The sequence below is a fragment of the Typopeltis vanoorti genome, chromosome 8 (genome assembly GCF_054136105.1).
Source record: "Typopeltis vanoorti isolate ZY-2024b chromosome 8, IOZ_Tvanoo_1.0, whole genome shotgun sequence".
NCBI classification, from domain to species: domain Eukaryota; kingdom Metazoa; phylum Arthropoda; class Arachnida; order Uropygi; family Thelyphonidae; genus Typopeltis; species Typopeltis vanoorti.
The window spans coordinates 96,978,817-97,003,343 of record NC_143556.1 but is presented as its reverse complement, the minus strand read 5'-3'; the positions used below and the strand labels follow the sequence as shown (position 1 = coordinate 97,003,343).

Sequence of the window (24,527 nt, the reverse complement as noted above, 5' to 3'; positions counted from 1 at the left end):
CCTCAATGCCACCTTTCAACCTCTCACTAAACTTAAAACCATATTCAGCTCCTCTAAGGATTCTCTCCTCCCATTAGCACATCCTGGAGTCTATTGCATCTGCTGCACCTGTAACTTACCGTACATTGGTGAAACAGGACGGACAATCCCTATACGCAAGAAAGAACACATTAGAAACATTAAATATAACCATTATGGTGAGGCAGGCCTCTCAGACCATGCACTCAACACCTTACACCAAATCAACTGGAAAAGCACCTGCTCCTTACACTGCACAAAAACCTGGTATGAAAGGAAATTTAAGGAATCCTGCGAAATCCTGATAAACCACCCAAATATCAATAACAAAGATGGCATGAAAATTCCAAGGATCTGGATGGCACACATTCAGCCTACCTAATATGAAAGATCCAGCATAAGTCAGGACTCTAGCCAATCCGTAACTAGTATTAGAAACCAATCCATACCAACTGGCTGGAATGATGTTAATATATATATATATATATATATATATATATTAGACAACACTAATAATAGGACTCTAGCGTTGATGTATAATTTTTTTTATTTTATTTTTTATTTTATTTATTTATTTTTTTTTTTTTTTCACCAGAGGTCAGGCCAACAATCGTGGTAGCGGTTGGTCAGTGTCTTTAATGAACCAGTTTGATTGTAGTATAGCTTGTTTCCTGTGTATATTTGTATGCTCCAGAAGATGACCTTGACATAAAGGTCAAATGTAGATTTTAGTTATATTAAACCAAAGTTTTTATTCAAACACAGTAGTGTCTCCATAATTTTCAAAAATGCATTCAGATCACCGTGTAAGCCTAAAAGAAAGGAAACATTAGACTTTAATTTTCTGCAAACTATCATGCACACCTACAGTGACTGACCAGTGCCGGCTTCCACACTCCACATGTTTCTGTTTTTTTTACCTGTATTTTTGTGTAACAGTTCCTCCACGTTAGATTTTTAGTTATGTAATGATTCATATTAAATGCTTATTGTATATTTGTTTGTTCTTCCAAACCCAAACGAAGCAACTAGTAGGTTTAATTAAATAACTATTACAATCTATAAATCCAGTGTTAGTTGTTTTTTTATTACGTTAGTTTTTGGTCAAAAAAATAAACATACTCATCATAATATATAGTTATGCTCTTCAACAGTAAATGTTAACATTTCTTCTCCTGTAGTTCCATAGCAGGCTAAGTTGCATGCACCTTATACAATCTCAAATGTGTTAAAGGATGGTATATGCTCCTAGGTCAGATGAGGATGTTCTAGTTTAAGGGAGTCTACTATCATTGTGTTAATTCTGTGCTAGTTATGCTACATTTATTCAAGCTAATATTTTAGTAAAACTTTAAAAAAAAAAAAGCATTAAAAAATTGATGTTATGACAACACATAAATCTGAAATGTAACGTTATTTTGAGTTATGATCTATTTTTCAAAGTCTCTTGTGTCACATGTGCCATAGAAAATGGCATTCAAGCAATGGAAGAAATATGGTGGAAACACCAGTGTAAATTGATCTTGAGTGATATAATTTTCTTCTCTTCTCGTCTGAAAGAAAATTATCATCTTGTAACCTTTTAATATATATTCATATTTTATTTAATATATATATCAATGCATTGCAGAATATCAGAGCTATATTATAATAATTTTTATTTTTTACTTTTAATTTGTATTCAGTTTTGCTGTATTTCCAAAATAGGTAACATCTCTGATAAAATTGAAGAAAAGTAAAGATCTCCAGTTACAAGAAGAAGCAGATCGTAATTGGGAAGAAATAGTTACTTTTAATTATTTGTTTGACAGAATAGCTAAGGAAGTACAAGGATTAGAAAAATTAGCACGCACTGAGCTATTAGAATGGTGCCATGTCCACTTTCCTGGTCAAAGCAAAGGAGATCAAGGATGGAAAAAACTAGCAGTTCAGGTAAGAAAATGGTCATTTTTATGAATAAAATGTATCTGGTAAATAATGGACATGCTTGTTTAAAATTGTTGCCAACATCCTATAAACTGGTTTTTAAAAAAAGTCAGTTCTGTCATTATATTTTAATAATGAATTCTAATTCTGATGAAACTTTCATTCTGAGGTTTAAACCTCAGAATGAAAAGTTGGCATTGAGCTTCAAGAGATCTGCTTCTTAGAAAAGCAGGATATGTACATAAAAATTAATGCAACAGAAGAAAATAAGAAAAAAAAATGCTTATGTTGAAAGTTTAATTGCATAAAACTTTTATTCTAAAGTTTTATGCAATTAAACTTTAGAATAAATTTTCAAGGGCATCTTCAGTACCAACTCAAAAATTAAACAAGGCACCATTAACATAATGGACATTCAATAATGAAAATGTGTCACTCATATGTGTGAAAAAAAAAAAAGCATAGCACAGTCCAAGCTTCTCTAAAATCTTAATGACGTTTTTCTATGTTTTAAAAATAAATAAATGACTAGTGTGAACTGTGAAGAACAACAATTTCTCATAAGAGAAATAAGTGTCCTTTAGGTTAGGGAGCTATAATTGGCTACAAAATGTAACAATATGCATTACAAAAGTTTACTTGGCCTATTAGAGTTGTTAGAATTTATTTTATGCAGTTGCATATGTTTGCTGTTATATCAGTGCAAGTAGGTTCTACATCTTATTAAGGTGGGCAATCATGGTTGTTTGTTCCTCACACTATGGTGTCCATTGACTTCTTTCCAAGCAGTATACATGATTCACCTAACAACTGTCTCTCTCTTTTTTTTATCAACTCGACACACGCATGCATGCATGCACACACACAGTGTTTGTAAAACCTATACCAAAAGTACCATGTGCGGATGGTTTGGAATAACTGAAAGTTGTAGTCCTTAGGGAAAACTGTGTTGAGAAAACTTCCAAAGTATAGAAGTAGAAAATGAAAGAACAATATGAAATTGGTTCAGTATGTTTGAAGCTGGTCAGTGAATGGATATCCATCAAGAATTGTTGATATATTTACTTGCTTAAGGAAAAGTGAGGTAATGGCAGCAGCCAGTTCAGAAAAACAGTGCCTGTTAAAATACCTATAGAAGAAGCATAAAGCCAAAACAGAACATTGGTGAGAAAGTGACTAGGAGTGTGTCTGTTGAGGGATGAATCACTAGTTAACCAGATTGTTGTCTTCTGGATAGCATTTCACGAAAGATTTTGGTTGAATACCCCAAATGTGAGAAGAATATTTGAAAGTAGGGAGAATTGGGATTAAGTAGTGTTAGAAAAGGAGAGAGAGAGAGAGCAAAATCTAATCTTACATGAAGGTCTGGATAGTTTCTAAGGTGAGAAACAGTTATGATCATCATCATAAAATGTTATTGCTGGCATTACGTTTAAAAGATGTTTAGTCTTTATTTGTAAAATTTTCAGCTAAGTTTCATAGCCATTGTCAATACAATTATTGGAAAATACACACACACAAGCACACGAGAAAGAAAGAGAACAACAATTCAGTTCTAAGCATGTGATATTATGTGCGTTATCAGCTGCAGGAGAATAGCTTCATCTGCATTAATAGATATCCAAAATAAATTACAATAAATAATTTAGCTAACAAATTATTTTTAAATATAAACAGAAAATTAATTAAAAATTAAGGAACACACGAATGGCAAGTATTAGTTAGTATAAATGTCCAAAATTGAGAAAATTTTAAGCAATCATTTTTTTTTTCAGGTTTGAGTTGTGAATGTATGCATCACCGCTTTCCCTGTACAGTATTTTCAGAAGAAAATAACTTTTTGTGTAACACTTTGGTTTTGTTCCACCGAATCTTGTGTTTTGTAGATAATGTGTGGCTTGCTAAACCAGATTTTTTAGGTTCTTTGAGTGAAGTGCATTCCTGATGTTCAAGATGACCAGTTTGTCCATAATAACATAAGCAGCAAGGGCAGAGTATTCTGTATACTCTGGGATAAGAAAGAGGAGGATATTTAGTCTTTAGGTGAGATAAAGAAGGTGTTAAGTTGGCAAACTGGATGGCAAGAAACTTGCAAGTTAATCTGTCAAAGTAGTCTTACTGTTTTTTCTGAAAGTCCTTTAACATATGGAATACAAATTCTGGTAATTTCTTCTTGAGGCGGGTTAAAATGACACCCATAATTATTATTTTTCCGAGAAATTTTTGCATTAGGACCATTAAAGATAAAGGTGATTCTGATAATAAACAATTTCTTTGTTTAAAAGAGAATCTGTAAAACATATTTTATGAGCTCTGTCGACTACAGATTTGATTACACCATATTTCTGACATGGGTGATGATGTTAGAATCAATGTATTTACCAGAATGAGTTGGTTTTCTATATACTGAGAGCTGCAGACAACCATTTGTTGACGTACAATTTGAACATCCAGAAGAGAAAAAGAGTTGTTATTTTCTACTTCCAGGGTAAATTTGATTCTTGGATTTATTGGAATTAATTTTTGCAAGAAATTCATGAAAATCAGACAAGGAGTTTCATATAGCAAACACGGCATCAACATATTTGTACCAAATTGATGGTTTAAGTGGAAAAAAACGTCCATAATATGTTGTTCTAAATGTTACATAAAATAATTAACTATAGTTGGAGAAAGGGGAGACCCCATAACTGTTACCTCTATCTGTTTGAATAGAGTGTTCTCGCAGCAAGTATCCTGAATTAATGAGAAAGTCAAATAATCTTACAATGTCAGGGGGAAAGTCATTATGAAGTAATTCAGTCATATTTGTCAGAGGGATATCTGTAAAGAGTGAGACTACACCAGAACTTACCAGAAGATCTGTAGGTTGTAAGGATGATACTGAAATTTTATTCTTAAAATCTATCGAATTTTTTTTATGAAGGAAGCAAAATTTCAAGTAAATACAGGAAGAAAATTAGATGGGTATTTTGAGACATGTCAAGCATCCTATGCAGCTCACAATAGATCTTAATGGCATGTTTTCTTTATGCAATTTAGGAAGGCCATACAATCTTGGAACAAAAGTGTGATGATCCAAGAAAGAATTTTGTCCAAGAGGCTGTTAAGTTTCTTGAATGTGATTAGGCTATGTCTCCTTTTAAACTCTTGACATGCAACTTCATTTAATTTGGGCCAAATTATGTGATTTCCAATGTGGTAAAATTAACCAGAATCCACTGTATAGATGCAATGATCAATTACTCCTTTTTTGAAAACAGCTGTCATCAGAATGCTTCGACAGAATCTCTCAGTTACAAGTGCTGTCAAAGAGAAAGAATGGGAATGTCAGTACACAGAGGTAACTATGTTAAAGAACAAGTACAATCTAAGATTGGTCATCATTATCAAATTCCTGATATTTACCCTCAAGGGGTGTACACGATAGGATGAAAAACTTACATCATTACTAACTTCCTATCTACAATTTCACTCCAAATCAATCTGTTACCTCTCATGACTCCAGCTATATCAGATCTTATATTTCTATCTTCTAAGGCACTTTTTACTGTATCAATCCACCTATATCTTGGTCTTCCTCTGGGTCTTTTTCCTGCCAACTGGCAGAGGACAATTGTTTTGGTAATCTTTCCTTTCCCATTCTATTTAAGTGACCATGCCATCTGAGAATAGCTTGCTAACACATTGCTGGATAATGCTACCAATGTTAAGTTCCTTTCTAATATCCTCAATTTTAATATGATATTGCCACTGATGTCATCTGTTCATGCCTCTAATCTTTCTCAGCACTCTCATATCTGCAGTCGCTAATCTTTGGTCAAGTGTTTTATTTCTAGCTCAGCTCTCAGATACATAAGTTAAAATTGGTTTGAACATTGTCTTCTACACTGCTAATTTAATGTTTTGACTAATTTCTCTCTTATTCCATATAAATTTAATCAGTTGACTTCATTCCATACCAGCTTTATTAATTCTGTTATATGTTTTCATATTTAATTTATCATTTTCACTAAAAATCGTGCCTAAGTAGCTGAAATGTTTTACTTGTTCTATAAGTTCTCCATTCACAATGCAGTTGATATTTTCAATACTTCTGCCTATTTTCATTGTCTTTGTCTTGTTACTGCTGACCTTCGTACCAAATCTATTACAACAGTTATTCAATTTAGTCAGAGAATCTTGCCGACTTGTAGTGGATTTATTTAGAAGTATAACATCATCTGCATAAAGCAAAGAGCTGACATTAACATCTCCAATTTTGATATCGGGTTTAATACCACTTTCCTTCATAATGTGATCCATATAGATAATGAATAACAGAGGGGATAATGTACATCCTTGTCTCACACCAGATTTAACATTAAACCATCTTCCTGTACTTCCTTCAAATCTTGCTACTGACCTACTCAAACAGAAACTCAAATAAAGACTAAGTATTGCTTGATATAATGCTCCATTAACACCATACAACTGTAGCATTTTGAATAGCTTTTCTCTTGGCACCTTGCCATATGCCTTTTCCAGATCTACAAAACTTAAATACAGTTCTTTGTTATATTCCCATGATTTCTCAACTATTTGTCGTAAAGTGAAGATCTGATCCTGACAGCCTCTATTTGGCATAAATCCAGCTTATCTCCCACAATCCTTCTGAACTGTTTCTCGAGTATACCTGCATTAATCTTACCAGGAACACTGTAGGAAAATACCTCTGTAATTCTCACATTAAGTTTTTTTTCATTTTTATATATGGGTACTAAGAGAGCTCTACTCAAATCATCTGGAATTCGTCCCTCTGTCCAGGCCTTCTGAACTATGCAATGCAGCCTCTGCAACACTTTTATACTTCCATACGTGAGTATTTCGGGTTGAATCTATGCCAGCTGTATTTACACATTTCAGGCTTTTGATGCCTTTTTCTACTTCAAGTGTGGATATGTATTCCTGATTGCATGCCTGTTGAGTGTGTTTTTTACTACTATGCTATCACTGATTGTTTCATTTAGTCATTTATCTAAGTAATCACTCCATATATCAAGGATATCTTTTTCACCAGTTTTCATGTCACCTTTATCATCTCCAATTCCTTTTACAGTATTCTTTCATCCATTTCTGAGCTTTTTCAACAGCCTCCAGAATATTTTGCCACCTTCTTGATATTTATTTTCTATGTTCTTACCAAAGTCTTCCCATGACTTTTGTTTAGCTAGTTTTACATGGTGTTGAGCTTTCTTACATTTGTCTCTCAATTTTCTAAGAGCACAAGCTGACTTATTTGCCAGAAAGTTGTTATATGCCTTCTTCTTTAACTTCCTTTGTCTACCATGGAGTTCTGATTTTTCTATCCTAGCAGACAACCTCGCCACATGCATCTCTGGCAGAATCAATAAATGTTTTCTTCAGGATTTGCCACTGAATCTCCAAGGTTTGGTTGCTGTTCTCAAACTCTTTCATTTTTTCTTCAATAAAGTTTGTGTTTTTTAAGCTACAATTCATATCTGAGAGCTGCTCAACTTTTGTTTTCTTTAAAACTTTATTGTCAATTTTATCCTGCTTAGGACTAAACGGTGATCACTTCCAATTTCAAATCCTCTGTACTCCTAGTGTCCTTCATCAGAGAGAAAATATCACTATCAACAATAACATAGTTAATGAGGATTTTCTTATTCCTTGCCTCTTCTCTCCATGTGAATTTGGGCACATTTTTATGTTGGAACATGGTGTGTTAGTAATAACCAGTCCATGTCCTGAGCAGAAATCCAACAGGTATTTGTCATTATTATTAGCTTTGCTCTTTTCTCCAAATTTTCCCAAAATATTTTTGTATGTCTGACAATCATTTCCTACTCTGCTATTTAGATCCCTAACAAGGACCAATTTTTCATTGTGTCAGTTGCTTTCTCTAAAGCCTCAAAAAATTCCTCCACTTCTACCTTAGTAGAACCTTCTGTGGGACCATAGGCACAAATAAGTCTGATTGTCCATTTTCCCATTCTGATATTTGTCCACAATATCTACTTGATACTGCCTGCCATTCAAAAATAACTTAGTGTCGAATTCACTATGGCTACTCCTTCTTTTCCTTGATTGTCATGGCCTGAATATAACATTTTATATTTATTGCTTACAAAGATCTCACCAGTTTTTGTCTTTTTTGTTTTCCAGTCATCCCTATTATATCGTCTGGTACTTATCTAATTCCTCAGCTAGCTCCATTTCTTTGCCAGTCAGGCTTCTTATGTTGATAGTACGATCTTAAACTCTGATGATGTTGAGTTGGGGCATGTTTTAGGATTGGTGTCAAGAGGCTGTTAGTATTTTCTCTTCAAAAATATAATTGTCAATAAATTTTTCACTTTATCATTATAACTATGAACATTTTTAGAAAAAATATTCAGAGCTTTTGTGAATATATTATTGGTTTAAAGATTCTAGTAATGTATGGGTAAGGAACACATGGCTAGTATACTAATATTCATTATGAAAAAAATGATATGAGATAATTTGTAGGTGGCATCCTAGTATAGGTTGACAACTACAAAAGAAAAGTATAGCATTTAGAAATTACCTTATATCTAAATTTCATATTTTGCCGAATAATTATTAGAACTAAGCTGTGGAAATCCTGACAAATATGTGAAAATAATAAAAGAAGGTAAAAGTTGTATTATTGCATAGCAAATAACATCAAAATGATTTCAGATGAGAACTATCATACGACAGAGTTGTGTAATCTTTGGACTACTTTTTAACATGATAAATGATTGAATTATGAGGAAAATTACAGTTATAAAGAGAAGAATAAAATGGAATCCTATATCACAACTGGAAGATCTAGGTTATGAATAAATTATAATATCAGAATTAACTCACTTAAAATATTATTTATTAGTGTAATTTTCTCCTGAGTTATATCACAGCCATCTTCAGTACAAGGTTGAACAATAACTGACAATTCAAAATGGTGCCACCTAAGTAGCTAATGCAAGATAACTAAAAAAGGTCATTAAATTTTCTAACTTATTAAAAAAAAAAAACTTACATAAAATAAATAATTAATTAAATAATATATATACATTCACACACAATTTAAAAAAAAGTTAGGAAAGGTTAGCTGATTTAAAAAGTACTATCTCCCACAAAAGGTTATTGACGTAGACCATCGGGTCTGTTTAAGTTAGGAGAGTGAAGTAAAGTTTCATATGTTTCCTTTAATGAAACACATATCTAGATTATGATATCATCAAAACACTGATATACAAAGGTAGGCAATAATATCAATGTATGATCACTAATATTTTTAGTACTAATTTAAAAAGTGATGCAGTTAAAAAACATGTTCTGGTTCAATATAATTATATTTTAAATTAAAGAAATTCAGATCACTAGTATTGCAACACTGGTGTGTATAATTTAGTCATGATTAATGCTGACTGGCCTAAATTGTAAATTTGGCCTAAAAATGGCCTAAAGTGTAAACTTGCTACTGGTGTCAAGAAGCTGTTAGTATTTTAGTAAATGCTCTATCAGAAGCATTATATAAACAGCTGAAAAAGCTATTCAATCAATGAAATTTCTTAAACTGAACAAATGCCAAAAAGAATATTGTCCAACATGCAGTAGGAAGTTAAGAATTTTACATACTTGGGAGCTTATGTTGACACTGAATGCAGAACTGACAAAGATATAATACAAAGATTGGCAGAAGCAAATACTGCTTTCAAAGATTGAATAATCCATGGAAATCATCCAAATATTATAATAAAAGTGAAATAAAGATCTCCAAAAGCAGTGGCAATGCTATGGATCAGAAACATGGAAACTGACAAACAAACATGAAGACAAATTATTTTCCCAGTTTAAAACTATTTCAACACTGTTTAAATAACTGTAAACAGAGTGTTTGTGTTGAAAGCTTTTTCACTTGGTTATTTTATAAATTAAAGATGCCAAGAAATTGTATTCTTGGTTTCATCCTTTATCCAAGTGTAAGTAAAGTTTGCTCATGAAGTAACTTCATGACAAGGCAACTTGTATATAGAGGCAAACTTTGTTTGCTTACACTTGGATAAAAGATGAAACCAAGAATATAATTTCTTGGTATCTTTAATTTATAGAGTGTTTGTGTAGAATATTACAAATATTTCAGCACAATATATAACAAATGATGAATTATATAAAAAGACAGAACAAGAAAGTATCATCAGTGAAATAAAAAGATACAGTATACTAAGAATTGGACAGTGAAGAGAACCAAGAATAGCTTTGACATGGATTTTTCCAAAAGGAAAGGGGACTCAGCTAAAAATGACAAAAAAAGAAAGGACAGCTGGGGAGTCACAGATTTAGATGCAAACGGTGGAATTAACTGGAGAAAATGGAGCAAAAAGACAGGTTGATGGACTTGATGGGACAACGAACCATCAAGTCATACTCTACTGATTATACATTGCAAAAAAATCCCAATTAGACACAGATTGAAAATGCTGAAAATAACTGAGTTTTTATTGATTAAATCACACTTTCCAAGAATTATATTAATCTTTTATCCAAGTGTAAGCAAGCAAAGTTTGTATATGAAGTGTCTTAATGGCTAGATTACTTGTTATATAAAGGCTGATGACTTCATATCAATTTACTTAGTATCCCATAATGCAAAGCACACTTCCTTTCAGAAGTGTGTATATTATTATTATACAAGTATCTCCATGGGGTGCTTAAGGGTCAAAGCTGTATAACTTAGAGGAAACCTCCACATAGCCTTTAAAGGAATGCAGAGAACCGACCAGGGCTTCTGACCTAATGTCCAATCCTCACCTTCTTGTGGTACGCCCTGTTGGGTATCCTACTTTGATACTGAACGAACGAGGATGGGCTGGCAATTTGGGATTTAGCCGACCAAATTGTATTCTTATTGGTTAAACCAAAATAAAAAATGATGGTACAACATGACAAAATTTCATGCTGGCTGGAGCGTCGCCCGATTAAACAAGGCCCCCGTTGTTTTCGCCAGGGAACCAGGGCGAACAGTGAAAAGTCAGCTACTGGAACAAATCTGAAAACACACCCCAACTCAACATCACCAGAGTTAAAAATCTGTACTATCGACACAAGAAGCCTGAATGGCAAAGAAATGGAGCTAGCTGAGGAATTAGATAAGTACCACATCGACATAATAGGGATGACTGAAACAAAAAAGACCAAAACTGGTGAGATCGCTCTGAGCAATAAATACAAAATGTTATATTCAGGCAATGACAATCAAGGAAAAGAAGGAGTAGCCATAGTATTCAACACAAAATATGAGACTAATCTTCTTGAATGGCAGACATTCTCAAGTAGAGTGATGTGGGCAAATATGAGAATGGGGAACTGGACAGTGAGACTTATTTGTGCCTATGGTCCCACAGAAGGTTCTACTAAGGTTGAAGTGGAGGAATTTTTTGAGGCTCTAGAGAAAGCTACTGACATGAAAAAGGAAAAGTTGGTCCTTGTTGGGGATCTAAATAGCAAAGTAGGAAGTGATTGTCAGACATACAAAAATGTTTTGGGAAAATTTGGAGAAAAGAGCAAAGCTAATAATAATGGCAAATATCTGTTGGATTTCTGCTCAGGACATGGACTGGTTATTACTAACACCATGTTCCAACATAAAAATGTGCACAAATTCACATAGAGAGAAGAGGCAAGGAATAAGAAAAGTCTCATTGACTATGTTATTGTTGATAGTGATGTTTTCTCCCTGGTGCAGGACACGAGTGTACGGAGGATTTAAAATTGGAAGGGATCACTGTTTAGTCTTGAGCAGGATAAAATTGAATTTCATATTGAAAAGAATAACATATAAGAAAGTTTTAAAGCGAATAAAAGTTGAGCAGATCTCAGATGTGATCTGCTCAACTAGACTAAAATACACAAAGATTATTGAAGAAAAAATGAAAGAGTTTAAGAATAGAAATCAAACCATGGAGATTCAGTGGCAAGCATTGAAGAAAGCCCTGATTGATTCAGCTACAGAGGCATGTGGTGAAGTTGTCTGCAAGGATAGACAAATCAGGACTCCATGGTGGACACATTAAAGAGGCATGGAAGGAAAAGAAGAAAGCATATCAAAAGTTGCTTGCAAATAAGTCAGCTTGTGCTCTTAGAGAATACAGAGACAAATATAAGGAAGCTAAACACTGTGTAAAGCTAGCTAAACAAAAGTCATGGGAGGACTTTGGCAAGAATATAGAAAATAAATATCAAGAATGTGGCAAAATATTCTGGAGGTTGTTGAAGAAGCTTAGGAATGGAGGAAAGAGTGCTGTAAAAGGAGTTAGAGATGATAAAGCTGACATGAAAACGGAAGAAAATGATATCCTTGAAGTATGGAGTAATTACTTTGAAAAACTGCTAAATGAAACAAGCAGTGATCACAGCACAGTGGTAAAAAACGCTGACCAGGCATGCAGTCAGGAATACATATCCATACTTGAAGTAGAAAAAGCCATCAAAGGTTTAAAGTGTGGAAAGTCAGCAGGAGTGGATGATATTTGACAGAAATGCTGAAGTATGGTGGTATAAAAGTCTTACAGTGGCTGCACTGCATAGTTCAGAAAGCATGGACAGAGGGACGAATTCCCGATGATTAGAGTAGAGCTTTCATAGTACCCATATATATAAAGGGAAATAAAACTGAATGTGAGAATTATAGAGGTATTTCCCTACTAAGTGTTCCTGGCAAGATCTATGCAAGTATACTTGAGAAACGATTGAGAAGAATTGTGGAAGAAAAGCTGGGTGATGAACAAGCTGGATTCAGGCCAAATAGAGGCTGTCAGGATCAGATCTTCACTTTACGACAAATAGTCGAGAAAGCATGGGAATATAACAAAGATCTGTATTTAAGTTTTGTCGATTTGGAAAAGGCATATGACAAGGTGCCAAGAGAGAAGCTATTCAATACGCTACATTATATGGTGTCAATGGGGCATTATATCAAGCAATACTTAGTCTTTATTTGCGTTGTAAGTCAGCAGTTAGAATTGAAGGAAGTACAGGAAGATGGTTTAATGTTAAATCTGGTGTGAGACAAGGATATACATTATCCCCTCTGTTATTCATTATCTATATGGATCACATTATGAAGGAAAGTGGTATTAAACATGATATCAAAATTGGAGATGTTAATGTCAGCTCTTTGCTTTATGGAGATGATGTTATACTTCTAAATAAATCCGCTACAAGTCTGCAAGATTCTCTGACTAAATTGAATAACTGTTGTAATAGATATGGTATGAAGGTCAGCAATAAAAAGACAAAGACAATGAAAATAGGCAGAATCATTGAAAATGTCAACTGTGTTGTGAATGGAGAACCTGTGGAACAAGTAAAACATTTCAGCTACTTAGGCACGATTTTTAGTGAAGATGGTAAATTCAATATAGAAATAGACAACAGAATCAGCAAAACTGGTATGGTGGGAAGTCAATTGAATAAATTCATATGGAATAAGAGAGAAATTCGTCAGAACACTAAATTAGCTGTATACCGGACAGTGTTCAAACCAGTTTTAACTTATGGATCTGAGAGCTGGGTCAGAAGTAGAACACTTGACCAAAGACTAGAGACCACAGATATGAGAGTCCTGAGAAAGATTAGAGGCGTGAACAGATGGCATCGATGGCAATATCATATTAAAAACGAGGATATTAGGAAAGAACTTGACATTGTCAGCATCCAGGAATGCATTAGCAGAGCTAATCTCAGGTGGTATGGTCACTTAAATAGAATGGGAGAGGAAAGATTAGCAAAACAAGTGTTCTCTGCCAGGTTGGTAGGAAAACAACCCAGAGGAAGACCAAGATATAGGTGGATTGATACGGTTAAAGTGCCTTAGACGATAGAAAAATATAAGATCTGATAATATTGGAGTCTTGACAAGTAACAGACTGATTTAGAGGAAAATTGTAGATAGGAAGTTAGTAATTATGTAATTTTTTCATGTAGTACACCCCTTGAGGGTACATAGCAGGAATTTGATGATGATGATGATAAAGTATCTCCATGGAGTCAGAAGACACATCATGGGGATCCATTATTCACAGAATACCTTTCATACCGCTCCTTAATCTTATTCACTGATAAAGCAGTCATAACCATTTATGGAAACGCATTCACCATCCTTAAGGCAAAAAAAATCTAGTCCTAACATCCTTGCTAAGCACACTCTTACACAACAAACCAATAGTAATTGCTTGTTCTCTCCATTCTTGCATGTACTGAAAAAAGTCTTTGTTGTCAATCCTATAAAACCCCTTTTAATAACCTACATGCTTCTATCATGTCTTGTCTTATTTCTTTTTTTTCCCTATCAGGTACTTTTTGAAGCCCACAGATATTCAATCTGTTCTCAAAGGGGATCATTCCATATACCTACCACAATCTCTGTCACTTGCTTCAGGATCCTCTTCAGCACTTCATCCATACAGAATAGGAGAGTCCAAATCTGTGTGCAGCAGTCCAAATGTAATCTTATCTCTGCTTGTTAGTGTGTATTTTTCAACAACCACTTAATCTGGTGTGCTGCTTTTGTTGCCCTCGCAGTATGCCCTCTGAACTTTATCTCTCAGCTCATGATCTCTTCCCAAAGTGCATCACTGTAAACTTTAAACTGGCAGCCATTTACCTTTGCTTATACTGCTAGTCTATTTAAGTCTTCCTGCTGTATCTCTGTATCATCTTTTTACCATTTTCCTGCACAGTTTATCATCATCAGCGAACAATAGAATATTTTGTGCCAAATCATTTCCTATATCATTGATATTCAAATTAAACTGCAGAGGACCAAGTACTGAGTCCTGTGATACACCATAGGGTTCAGTGCTTGGACTCAACTCCTCCATACACCACTCTTTGATATCTATCCATCAGCCACCCTGTAATCCAAATCACCAGATTTATATTCATCCTCATTTGCTCCAATTTATGCAAGCGTTCCATACAGAAACTTGTCAAATGCTTTTGCAAAGTCTATCAATATCATTGAATAGCCATTTTCTTAAAACAACTCCATTGTCACTTTATTAAAAAAAAAAGTAAGCAAATTACTAAGTAACCCAGCCATGCTTAGTGAAAACTTGACATTCCGGTCCCAAGCCTGGATAAATGGGGAGGGTTGAGCGCAGGGCTTGCAACCCAGTCTCAGAAAAAAAATCTAAATCTTTGCTATGCAAACTGAAACCTTCCAAAATGTGTTACCGGATGAACAGAGTCCGGTGGAAAATGGTGGTGGAAGACCTATGCTCCCAGGTGGAGTAAATTACTAAGGCAAGATCCATCCTTCACAGAACCGTGTCGTCCCTTATATAGAATATCACATTCCTATCTGCCTAGTCCTGAATTCTGTCTTTCTCCAATACTTTAACTACTATACCTGAGATGCTAATTGGCTTATAATTTGTTACTTCTCTCTTGGAGCCTCCTTTATACAATGGAAATATTTTGCCATATTTCCACTTTGTTGGCATCTTCCCAGTACTGAGGCTTAAACTGAACAGCTTAGTTAGAGGAGCTGATAATTCCCTTGCACAGGGCGATATGCCATCTAATCCAGTGTCTGTGTTCATATTGCGGTACTGCAATATTTTAAGTGCCTCCATTTCTTCAAACTCTGTGGTCCTATTAGTGAATGTCACATCTGGCATTGCAATTTTGTCAATAAGATGGTACCCCCCCCCCTCCTTGCAAAATGCTCACTGATAATTCAGCTATTTGGTTTGGTTTGGTTTCCACATGGCAAAAGAAGTCTTTAGTATTTCTTTTATCCTCATCAGCTAGCTTTGGCCTTCTTCTTTACAATACAGTCACCCTTTGCCTGTGCCTTATACTGCTTGTGGGTATGCTGATCACTTTTTTTTTTTTTTCGTTATACTCCCTCCACAATCTTTCCTTTATGTGTAACTCCTGCTTAATGACGTTATACATCTTTCTATGTATTATTGGAAGGGTCAGTGGTATCTGGCCTAAAAAAGATACCAAGATTGAATTAATGTAGAAGTCATATATTTCTGATATACAAGTAGTAAAAAAAAGTGTCTCCCCTTATTATTGAAATATTCTGTATCAGAGATAGTTGTAAATGGTTAGAGAAATTAAACTTGACATAAAATTATATTTTTATTTAATTCCTTTATCCAAGTATAATATTGCTTATGAATTGTCTTCACAACTGAATTTTTATAGATCATAATATTACAGGAAATAAATTAACTTACTAGCTTTGCCACTAAAAAAAATGTGTGGGTTTGTCAGGGTAAACATAAAAAATATCAATGTAAGGTTAGCAACCATAAACTTAAAACATTACCAAGCAAAGCTTGTAGGAACCATCATTCCATGAGTAATGAAGCACTTGGAAGATGTGGGAGGTGGCACGAGTCAGCCACTATCCAGCATTATTTGCAAATGATTTGCTGAAAAGTAAATCTGACATCTAAAAAGGTCTAAGAGAGATTTCCAAATTTGTTACATGATCATTCCTTCATTCTTAATAAGGGGTCATAAGAAAAGATCACAACTGATTCCTTTATTCTCTTGTTTAAAGAAACTGATTCCTTTAAACAAAAGATGAAGTTGTCTTCTAAGTAGGGAAGCTCTTGTTCCAATCATTGTCATGGTATGTGGGAAAAGTGATACAATAGACCAGAATTGTTTTCTCTGTTATGAGCAACATCTTCAAGATGTTCCTTATATATATATATATATATATATATATATATATATATATATATATATATATATATATATATATATATATATATATATATATAAATAAATAAACTTCTCAGTCTGACTTATATATATGAAAAGCCACATGAGCAGGGAATTCTACAAACCCAAGGATGTTTGTAGAAGGGGTTAACTGTCTTAAACAGAGCAGAAAAGACTTCATATAGTAAGCATAGGTTTATAAGTCAACCTAATATCATGAGGTTTAAGGAAATTAGCAATTTTTCTTGAAAAGTCTACCAATGCAAGGGATGGAAACAGAGCCTCTGTAGTGTATATCAAGAGTTTGCCACAAAGTATGATTAGCAAAAACTGGTTTTTGGATACCAGTTTAGTTAATGGAGTCGAATTTGTAGTTTTCTTCATTAATCTCCTCATTTCTTATGACGAAAGTAGCACATTTTTTAAGCATATGAGTGATGCCCATTTTTTTTTTGTGAAAGGTATTGCACAGAAGACGAATAGTAGTAACAAAAGTCATCCAGCATGAGTTGGCTTGCAGTAGACTTCATGTAAAACCATTAACTCATTTTTTGTGATTAAAATGTCTAGAAAGGGTAAACTTTCTTCACTTTCTATTTCCAAAATAAATTTTTTTAAATACAGTTTTAACTGGTGTTTAAATCAACAACACTGGTTTCTAGATAAGATATCATTGAAATACCTCCGCTAGACTGAAGTTGTTGGGTCGGCTGACATTTAAAAATTTTTTTTTCAAAATGATGAAGACAAATTCCTATGGTGAGGCCAAAAAAGCCGTTTAAAAATTTGGTTGTTCATTTAAAATAATTTGAGCTGAAGGTAATGTTTAAATAGTTTAATGACATCATCAAGAGGAACAGATCATTGAGCTCTGCAATTTCATTTACATGGACATTAATGAATAATGCAATGGTATCTATACTAGCAAGGATGGCTGATGATGTGATGGAAATGTCAGGTAGTTTCTGGGCAAAATGTAGAGAGTGCTTGGTGTAGTCTGAATGTTGGATATGGTTCTTTAACAAAGTGGAAAGGTAGACAGGCAGGTAGATAAACTTATTCCATTTACTATCAGTTGTAAGCTGATAATGTACCAGCCTTATGAATTTATGGAATCCCCATGTAATTGGAGTTAAAGGATGCATGAATTTTAGTTTTTTCTTTAAATTGCATGGCAAGGTATGTTTTGCAAGAGTTCATTAGTCTTTTCATGATTAGCCCAAGTAGGATCACTGGGGATGTGTATGAGTAACAATCTGAAAGAAGTAGCAAAATCTTTAACTTGTAGTCAGCTATGTCTGTGGTAACTGTAGCATTGCACATTTGCCTTGAGGCTGATAATTTCCTTGTTCTTTCTCAAATTCAAAAGTGCTCTCCTTTCTGAGTTTGTGATATTGATTTTTTGGAGAGAGAGATGATGAGAGAATTGTAGCATTGAATCTAATATTGTTAGCATTATTATTAGTTGGTATGTGTTTGTTAGTGACTTCAAAGTTAAAACCTTCAGTATACTGGTTTCAGTTTTCATTCAGCAATAGTTGGAAATGTACTGAAATAAAGAGCCAAAAGGCTTCACTTCGGCAATGCAAAATTATACAAATTAAGTGGATATTGAATCCAATATTATTTCAAAGCTGAATATATATTGAAACTACAAGAGTTTCATGTCGAATATAGAAATTATAAAAGTTTCAGTGGATCCAAGCATAAGCAACCTTTCAGGACAGGGGCAACTTGTGGTAAAGGTGGAGTAAGTTCTGATCACTTTCCTTAGTTTTCTCCATAATGCAAAGCACATCTCCTTGCAGACATGTATGATGCTATGCATTATGGGAAGGGGAGGGTCAATAACCAGACTGGTTTCGACCTTTGTTGAGGTCTCGTCAGTGGGAGCCAGACCTAGATGTAAAATACCCAGGTTGAAGTGATGCAGAAGTCATACCTTCCCATACGAGTTGCCAAAAGGTGTCACATCTTAAAAGGTACCAAGAATTACTGAAATAAAGAGCCAAAAGGCTTCACTTCGGCAATGCAAAATTATACAAATATAAGTGGATATTGAATCCAAAATTATTTCAAAGCTGAATATATATTGAAACTACAAGAGTTTCATGTCGAATATAGAAATTATAAAAGTTTCAGTGGATCCAAGCGTAAGCAACCTTTCAGGACATGGGCAACACGTGGTAAAGGTGGAGTAAGTTCTGATCACTTTCCTTAGTATTCTCCATAATGCAAAGCACATCTCCTTGCAGACATGTATGATGCTATGTATTATGGGAAGGGGGGGGGTCACTAACCAGACTGGTTTTGACCTTTGTTGAGATGTCATCAGTGGGAGCCAGACCGAGATGTAAAATACCCAGGTTGAAGTGATGCAGAAGTCATACGAGTTGCCAAAAGGTCACACCTTAAAAGGTACCAAGAATTACTGAAATAAAGAGCCAAAAGGCTTCACTTCGGCAATGCAAAATTATACAAATTAAGTGGATATTGAATTCAAACATTATTTCAATATAGAAACTACAAGAGTTTCGTGCCGAATATAGAAACTATAAAAGTTTCAGCAGATCCAAGTGTAAGCAACTTTCCGTATGGGAAAGTATGACTTCTGCATCACTTCAACCTGGGTATTTTACATCTGGGTCTGGCTCTCGCTGACGAGACCTCAACAAAGGTTGAATCCGGTCTGGGTAGTAACCTGTTCCCATAATGCATAGCATCATACATGTCCGCAAGAAGATGTGCTTTGCATTATGGAGAATACTAAGGAAAGTGATCAGAATTTACTCCACCTTTACCACGAGTTGCCCTGTCCTGAAAGGTTGCTTATGCTTGGATCTGCCGAAACTTTTATAGTTTCTATATTTGGCTTTGAAATAATGTTGGATTCAATATCCACTTAATTTGTATCAGTTGGAAATGTGTTCACTTATGATCTTATTGTTGGGCAAAGAGAGACCACTGATGCAAGCTTTTTTGTGCTATCAAGCATGTGGTACTTGTTAATTTGTCTGTTATTTTTTCAAGAAAAAAAAAAGTGCAGTTGTAAGAAGAATTGATCAGATTGTCTGATTCCAGTGGCCATCATTTAAGGAGTTTGGCTAAAATGCAGTGCAAATTTTTGCCATTAGCCAAATTAATGGCAAGCCAGGCAGACTATATCCATTCCCATAAAATATAATGTAAGGTGAATGTACGTTGTCTAAGGTTTAACAGCTCTCCAACAACCCAAAACAGCTAAACCCAACCACATAAATCGATTTCATCTTCATCATATATTTATATATTTTTTGTTTTACATTCCTCTCCCTCCCCCCCTTGCTTTATCCTTTACAGTTTTTAATCTTTTAATATTTCATTTTAAATTTTACAAGTTTTATAGTGTATTTACCAATAATATCACATTATTTATTTTTTAAATTTTAAAAATTAATGGAGCCCCATCTTACTATTTTACCTATCATTAATAACATATTCTTTCATCACCATCTGCAATCTCCATGTCAAATTTAACAGATCATTATTGCCAAAAGCATAACAAAGGTAGGCAATATATATGATTACTTCATAAAATTTTTATTTTAATTTTTAATTAAAACAAAGTTGCAGTCAAAAGGCATGTCGTGGTCTAAGGGTGGTCCATAATATAAGAGCTTGACTGATCTCATTATATCAAAAGGAGCAACATGAACTAGAAGTTCAGAGACAATATAAAGTATTAAAAATTAGGATATTAGGAAAGAACTTGACACCTGGCATTCAGTCATGGTATGGCTGCTTAAACAGAATGGAAGAAAACAGTTTAGGAAAACCAGTATTTTTTTGCTAGGATGGTAAGAAAAAGGAACAGAGATCACCAAAATCTAGGTTGGCTAATAGAGTAAGAAGTGCCTTAGAAGACTAAAAGATAAGATTGACAGTATTGGAGTCCAGACAGGTAGCATATTAATGTGGAGGAAACTGTCAATCATCATAATATCCTGTGCATCCTCTGAGGGTACATATCAGGAATTTGATGATGGCAATTGATGTTTTACAAAAATTTTTAGTGAAAAAGATTTGCATTCATACATATCTTGTCTCCATTCATACTGTAATGCAAAGTTTTATGTTTTATAGTACAGTGCTGAATTCATTTGTTTGCTTTAAATGTTTTATTTTTAAAACATATGTATTAATAATTTAATATATTTTTTTTATTTTAAATAATTATAATAGCCAAAATTTGTTATATTCTTAAGTTTTGTATGTTCTTTTGTTTTAGTTATTCACTAGAATAGGGGGGGGAGAGAGAATTTTTATTATACAAAAGAGCTAATGTCATTCATCATCATGCTATAATAATTTTCCTGTAGTTATCTTAACATTACCACTGTAGTGCATTATAAGACTAAATTCAGAACTCAGCTATGAATATTACATATCTATGTGCTCATGTTAATTTTATATTCCAGGTTGTTGGAAATGGAAATATAGCAATGCAAGATTGCCATCCACTTTCTACTCCTAGTGTGGAAAATGATAATCCATTTGTTGAAGATGAAAAAGAATTTACATTGAACTTTTTAGTACCAGCAAATCATGACAGAGTTGATTCATATATAACTAACATACATGCTTTTAAGAATCAACTATTATGTTATCCTTTTCATAAAGTTATATCGTAATGATGGTGCATTCACTAATTAAAAAAAAAAAAAGATGAATTTCACTCAGGCAAGTACCATAAGAATTATTTTTTATTATGTATGTATAATATGGTAATAACATTAAAAATTTAGATATCAACAAATACTGAATGCCATCATATGAGCAACCTGTTACTATGTTATTATCCTTTTCTTCTATGTTCTTTAACCAAGTGCATACTTAGTAATGGGGAAGTATGATTATGTGAACATAAGAATTTTGGTTGGAAGAAGAAATACCTATTTTTGCTGCATTTTCTTCAGGACCAATATCTATCATGAATCCAGAGAAAAAGAAAATGTTCATGATAGATATTGGTATTGAGAATGCCCTTTGGTCCATCTTATGTTCAAATTACATCCATGATGCAAAGAACTTTTATGAATGTTCTTTGCATCATGGATGTAATTTGTACATAAGATGGACCAAAGGGCATTGTCAATACTCTGTGGTTAGGAAATATGGGTTCTTCATTCTGCAAAACAGACAAACAGGCCCAAAAATGCATGCTTTAGTAGAGTAAACTATGTAAATAGGATTAATTATCCTATTAGAGCCTTAATTAGATTTATACTGCATGAAGCCAAATTACTTAACCAAGATAGACCATTGAGTCTAACACATTATGAGAGTGCATTTACAAGTCTATTTCAGTGCTATAGATGGAAAAGATCTTTAGAAATTTAAGTATAATAATTTGAAATTGACACAGAAAACACCACTGTTGCCCTCAATACATGTGATTGTCCTTGTTCTCAAGGTAATTGCATCCTTGTCTTCACTGGCTGTACATTATTAAAGTTGAGAAGGATTGTGGAAGAGAAGCTTGGTGAAGAACAAGCTGGATTCAGGGCAAATAGAGGCTGTCAGGATCAGATTTTCACTTTATGACAAACAGTTGAGAAATCATGGGAATAAAATAAAGATCTGTATTTAAGTTTTGTAGATCTGAAAAAAAGCATATGACAAGGTGCCAAGAGAAAAGCTATTCAAAATGCTACAGTTCTTTGGTGTCAGTGGGGCATTATATCAAGCAATACTTAGTCTTTATTTGAGTTGTAAGTCAGCATTTAGAATTGAAGGAAGTACAGGTAGATGGTTTAATGTTAAATCTGGTGTGAGACAAGGTTGTACATAATCCCCTCTGTTATTCATTATCTATATGGATCACATTATGAAGGAAAGTGGTATTAAACCTGATATCAAAATTTGAGATGTTAATGTCAGCTCTTTGCTTTACATGGATAATGCTATACTTCTAAATAAATCCTCTGCAAGATTCCATTGAATACATTGAATAACTGTTGTAATAGATATGGCATGAAGTTCAGCATTAAAAAGACAAAGACAATGAAAATAGGCAGAAACATTGAAAATATCAATGCATTGTGAATGGAGAACTTATAGAACAAGAAAAACATTTTGGCTACTTAGGCATGATTTTTAGTAAATTCAATATAGAAATAGACAACAGAATCAACAAAGCTGGTATGTAGGAAGTCAACTGAATAAATTTATGGAATAAGAGATAAATTATTCAAAACACTAAATTAACTGTATACAAGACGGTGTTCAAACCAATTTTAACTTTTGGATCTGAGAGCTGGGTTAGAAATAAAACACTTGATCAAAGACTAAAGACTGCAGATATGAGTCCTGAGAAAGAATAGGGCCATGAACAGATGGCATCTGTTCAATGGCAGTATCATATTAAAGACGAGGATATTAGAAAAGAACTTGACATTATTAGCATCCAGGAATGTGTTAGCAGAGCTATCTCAGGTAGTATGGTCATGTAAACAGAATGGGAGAGGAAAGATTAGCAAAACAAGTGTTGGCATGGAAAAGACTCAGCTATAGGTGGATTGATATGGTAAAAAGTGCCTTAGATCAGATCTTAATTTCTATCTTAGAAGATAGAAATATAAGATCTGATAATATTGGAGTCTTGAGAGGTAACTGATTGATTTGGAAGAAAATTGTAGATAGGAAGTTAGTAACAATGTAAATTTTTCATGTAGTACTATCATATCCTGTACACCTCTTGAGGATACATGTCAGGAATTTGATGATGTGATGATAGTTTCCCCTAGTTCTTCTCTCCATATTTAATTAGCCCTATTGGTATGCAGGAAGGTATGCAACAGTATATGGCATATCATCAACACCTTTTATTAACAGTGAGGTGTGACATGCGGGTACAGTACATTTAGATTACAATATTCAATAATTTTATATAATAAACATGCCTAACTTTTTTTTATTTTATTTAGCATGTTCTTCATGTCTCATTATGAACAGACAATGAATGATTTAGATTAGCGTTTATTAATACATTTGATAAATGTTGGATATCTTATCACGGTTTGTTTTTAATATTTCTTAGTGAACTTTGTTACTTATTAAATATAACATAAAAGACGAGTTGTGTATCAGCAGCAATACAAAAAGAACTGTTTGAAAACAGGAACTAAACCTTGTACTCACTATCAGACTACAGAAGCAACACTGATTCACTGAGTGAAGTGATGTGGCAGAAAAACGTGAATTTCACAGTGAATTTCAAAAAGCTGATGAAGTAGTCCTGGAAAAGCAGAAACATGTCATAAGCTCCTAGCAAACTAAGGTAGCATTCTCTCTGTATCCTGAGAGAATACAGAGGAAAATGTAAGAAAGCCAAGTTATGCTTAAAAGTTGATAAACAAAAAAAAGTCATGCAAAGACTTTGGTAAAAAATTGGATGATATTTCATCCATGGAACTGTCTCAAGCAGATTTATAATAAGTCTTTATAAATCAGCTTGGGGCAGTTCCATGGATGGAAGAACTAGAAGGTAGAAATGTCACCAATGCATAGGAACTAATAAAGAAATATTTATTAGCAGCAATGGAAATAAATATTTCTTCACTATTTCTCATGCATTTGTGATATATATATCTCTCTTCCAATTCTTCAATGAATACGTCTAGTGAAAAAGATGAAATGTTTTGGTTTAAAGTGGATAACTAATGAAATCAAACAGGAACTGTAAATGGAAAAAGTATAAAGAGAACCATAGAGAGCAGTTGCATGAGGAATATAAGACTGAAGACAGTGACTAATGACTAGCATAGTAAGGAAGACAAAATGGAATA

At 33.8% G+C, this 24,527-nt stretch overlaps 1 protein-coding gene across 2 annotated transcripts in view; it reads left to right on the top strand.

The window, feature by feature from the left end:
* Nucleotides 1-24,527, top strand: part of LOC150104209 (nardilysin-like) — a 561,456-nt gene that overhangs the window by 495,560 nt on the left and 41,369 nt on the right. For both annotated transcript variants that reach the window (XM_090396835.1, XM_090396833.1), the window contains exons 29-30: nucleotides 1,726-1,950; nucleotides 21,159-21,420. In XM_090396835.1, the coding sequence (XP_090252961.1) occupies nucleotides 1,726-1,950; nucleotides 21,159-21,371 (438 nt within the window). In that variant the 3' untranslated portion in view covers nucleotides 21,372-21,420. The remainder of the gene's footprint in view (nucleotides 1-1,725; nucleotides 1,951-21,158; nucleotides 21,421-24,527) is intronic.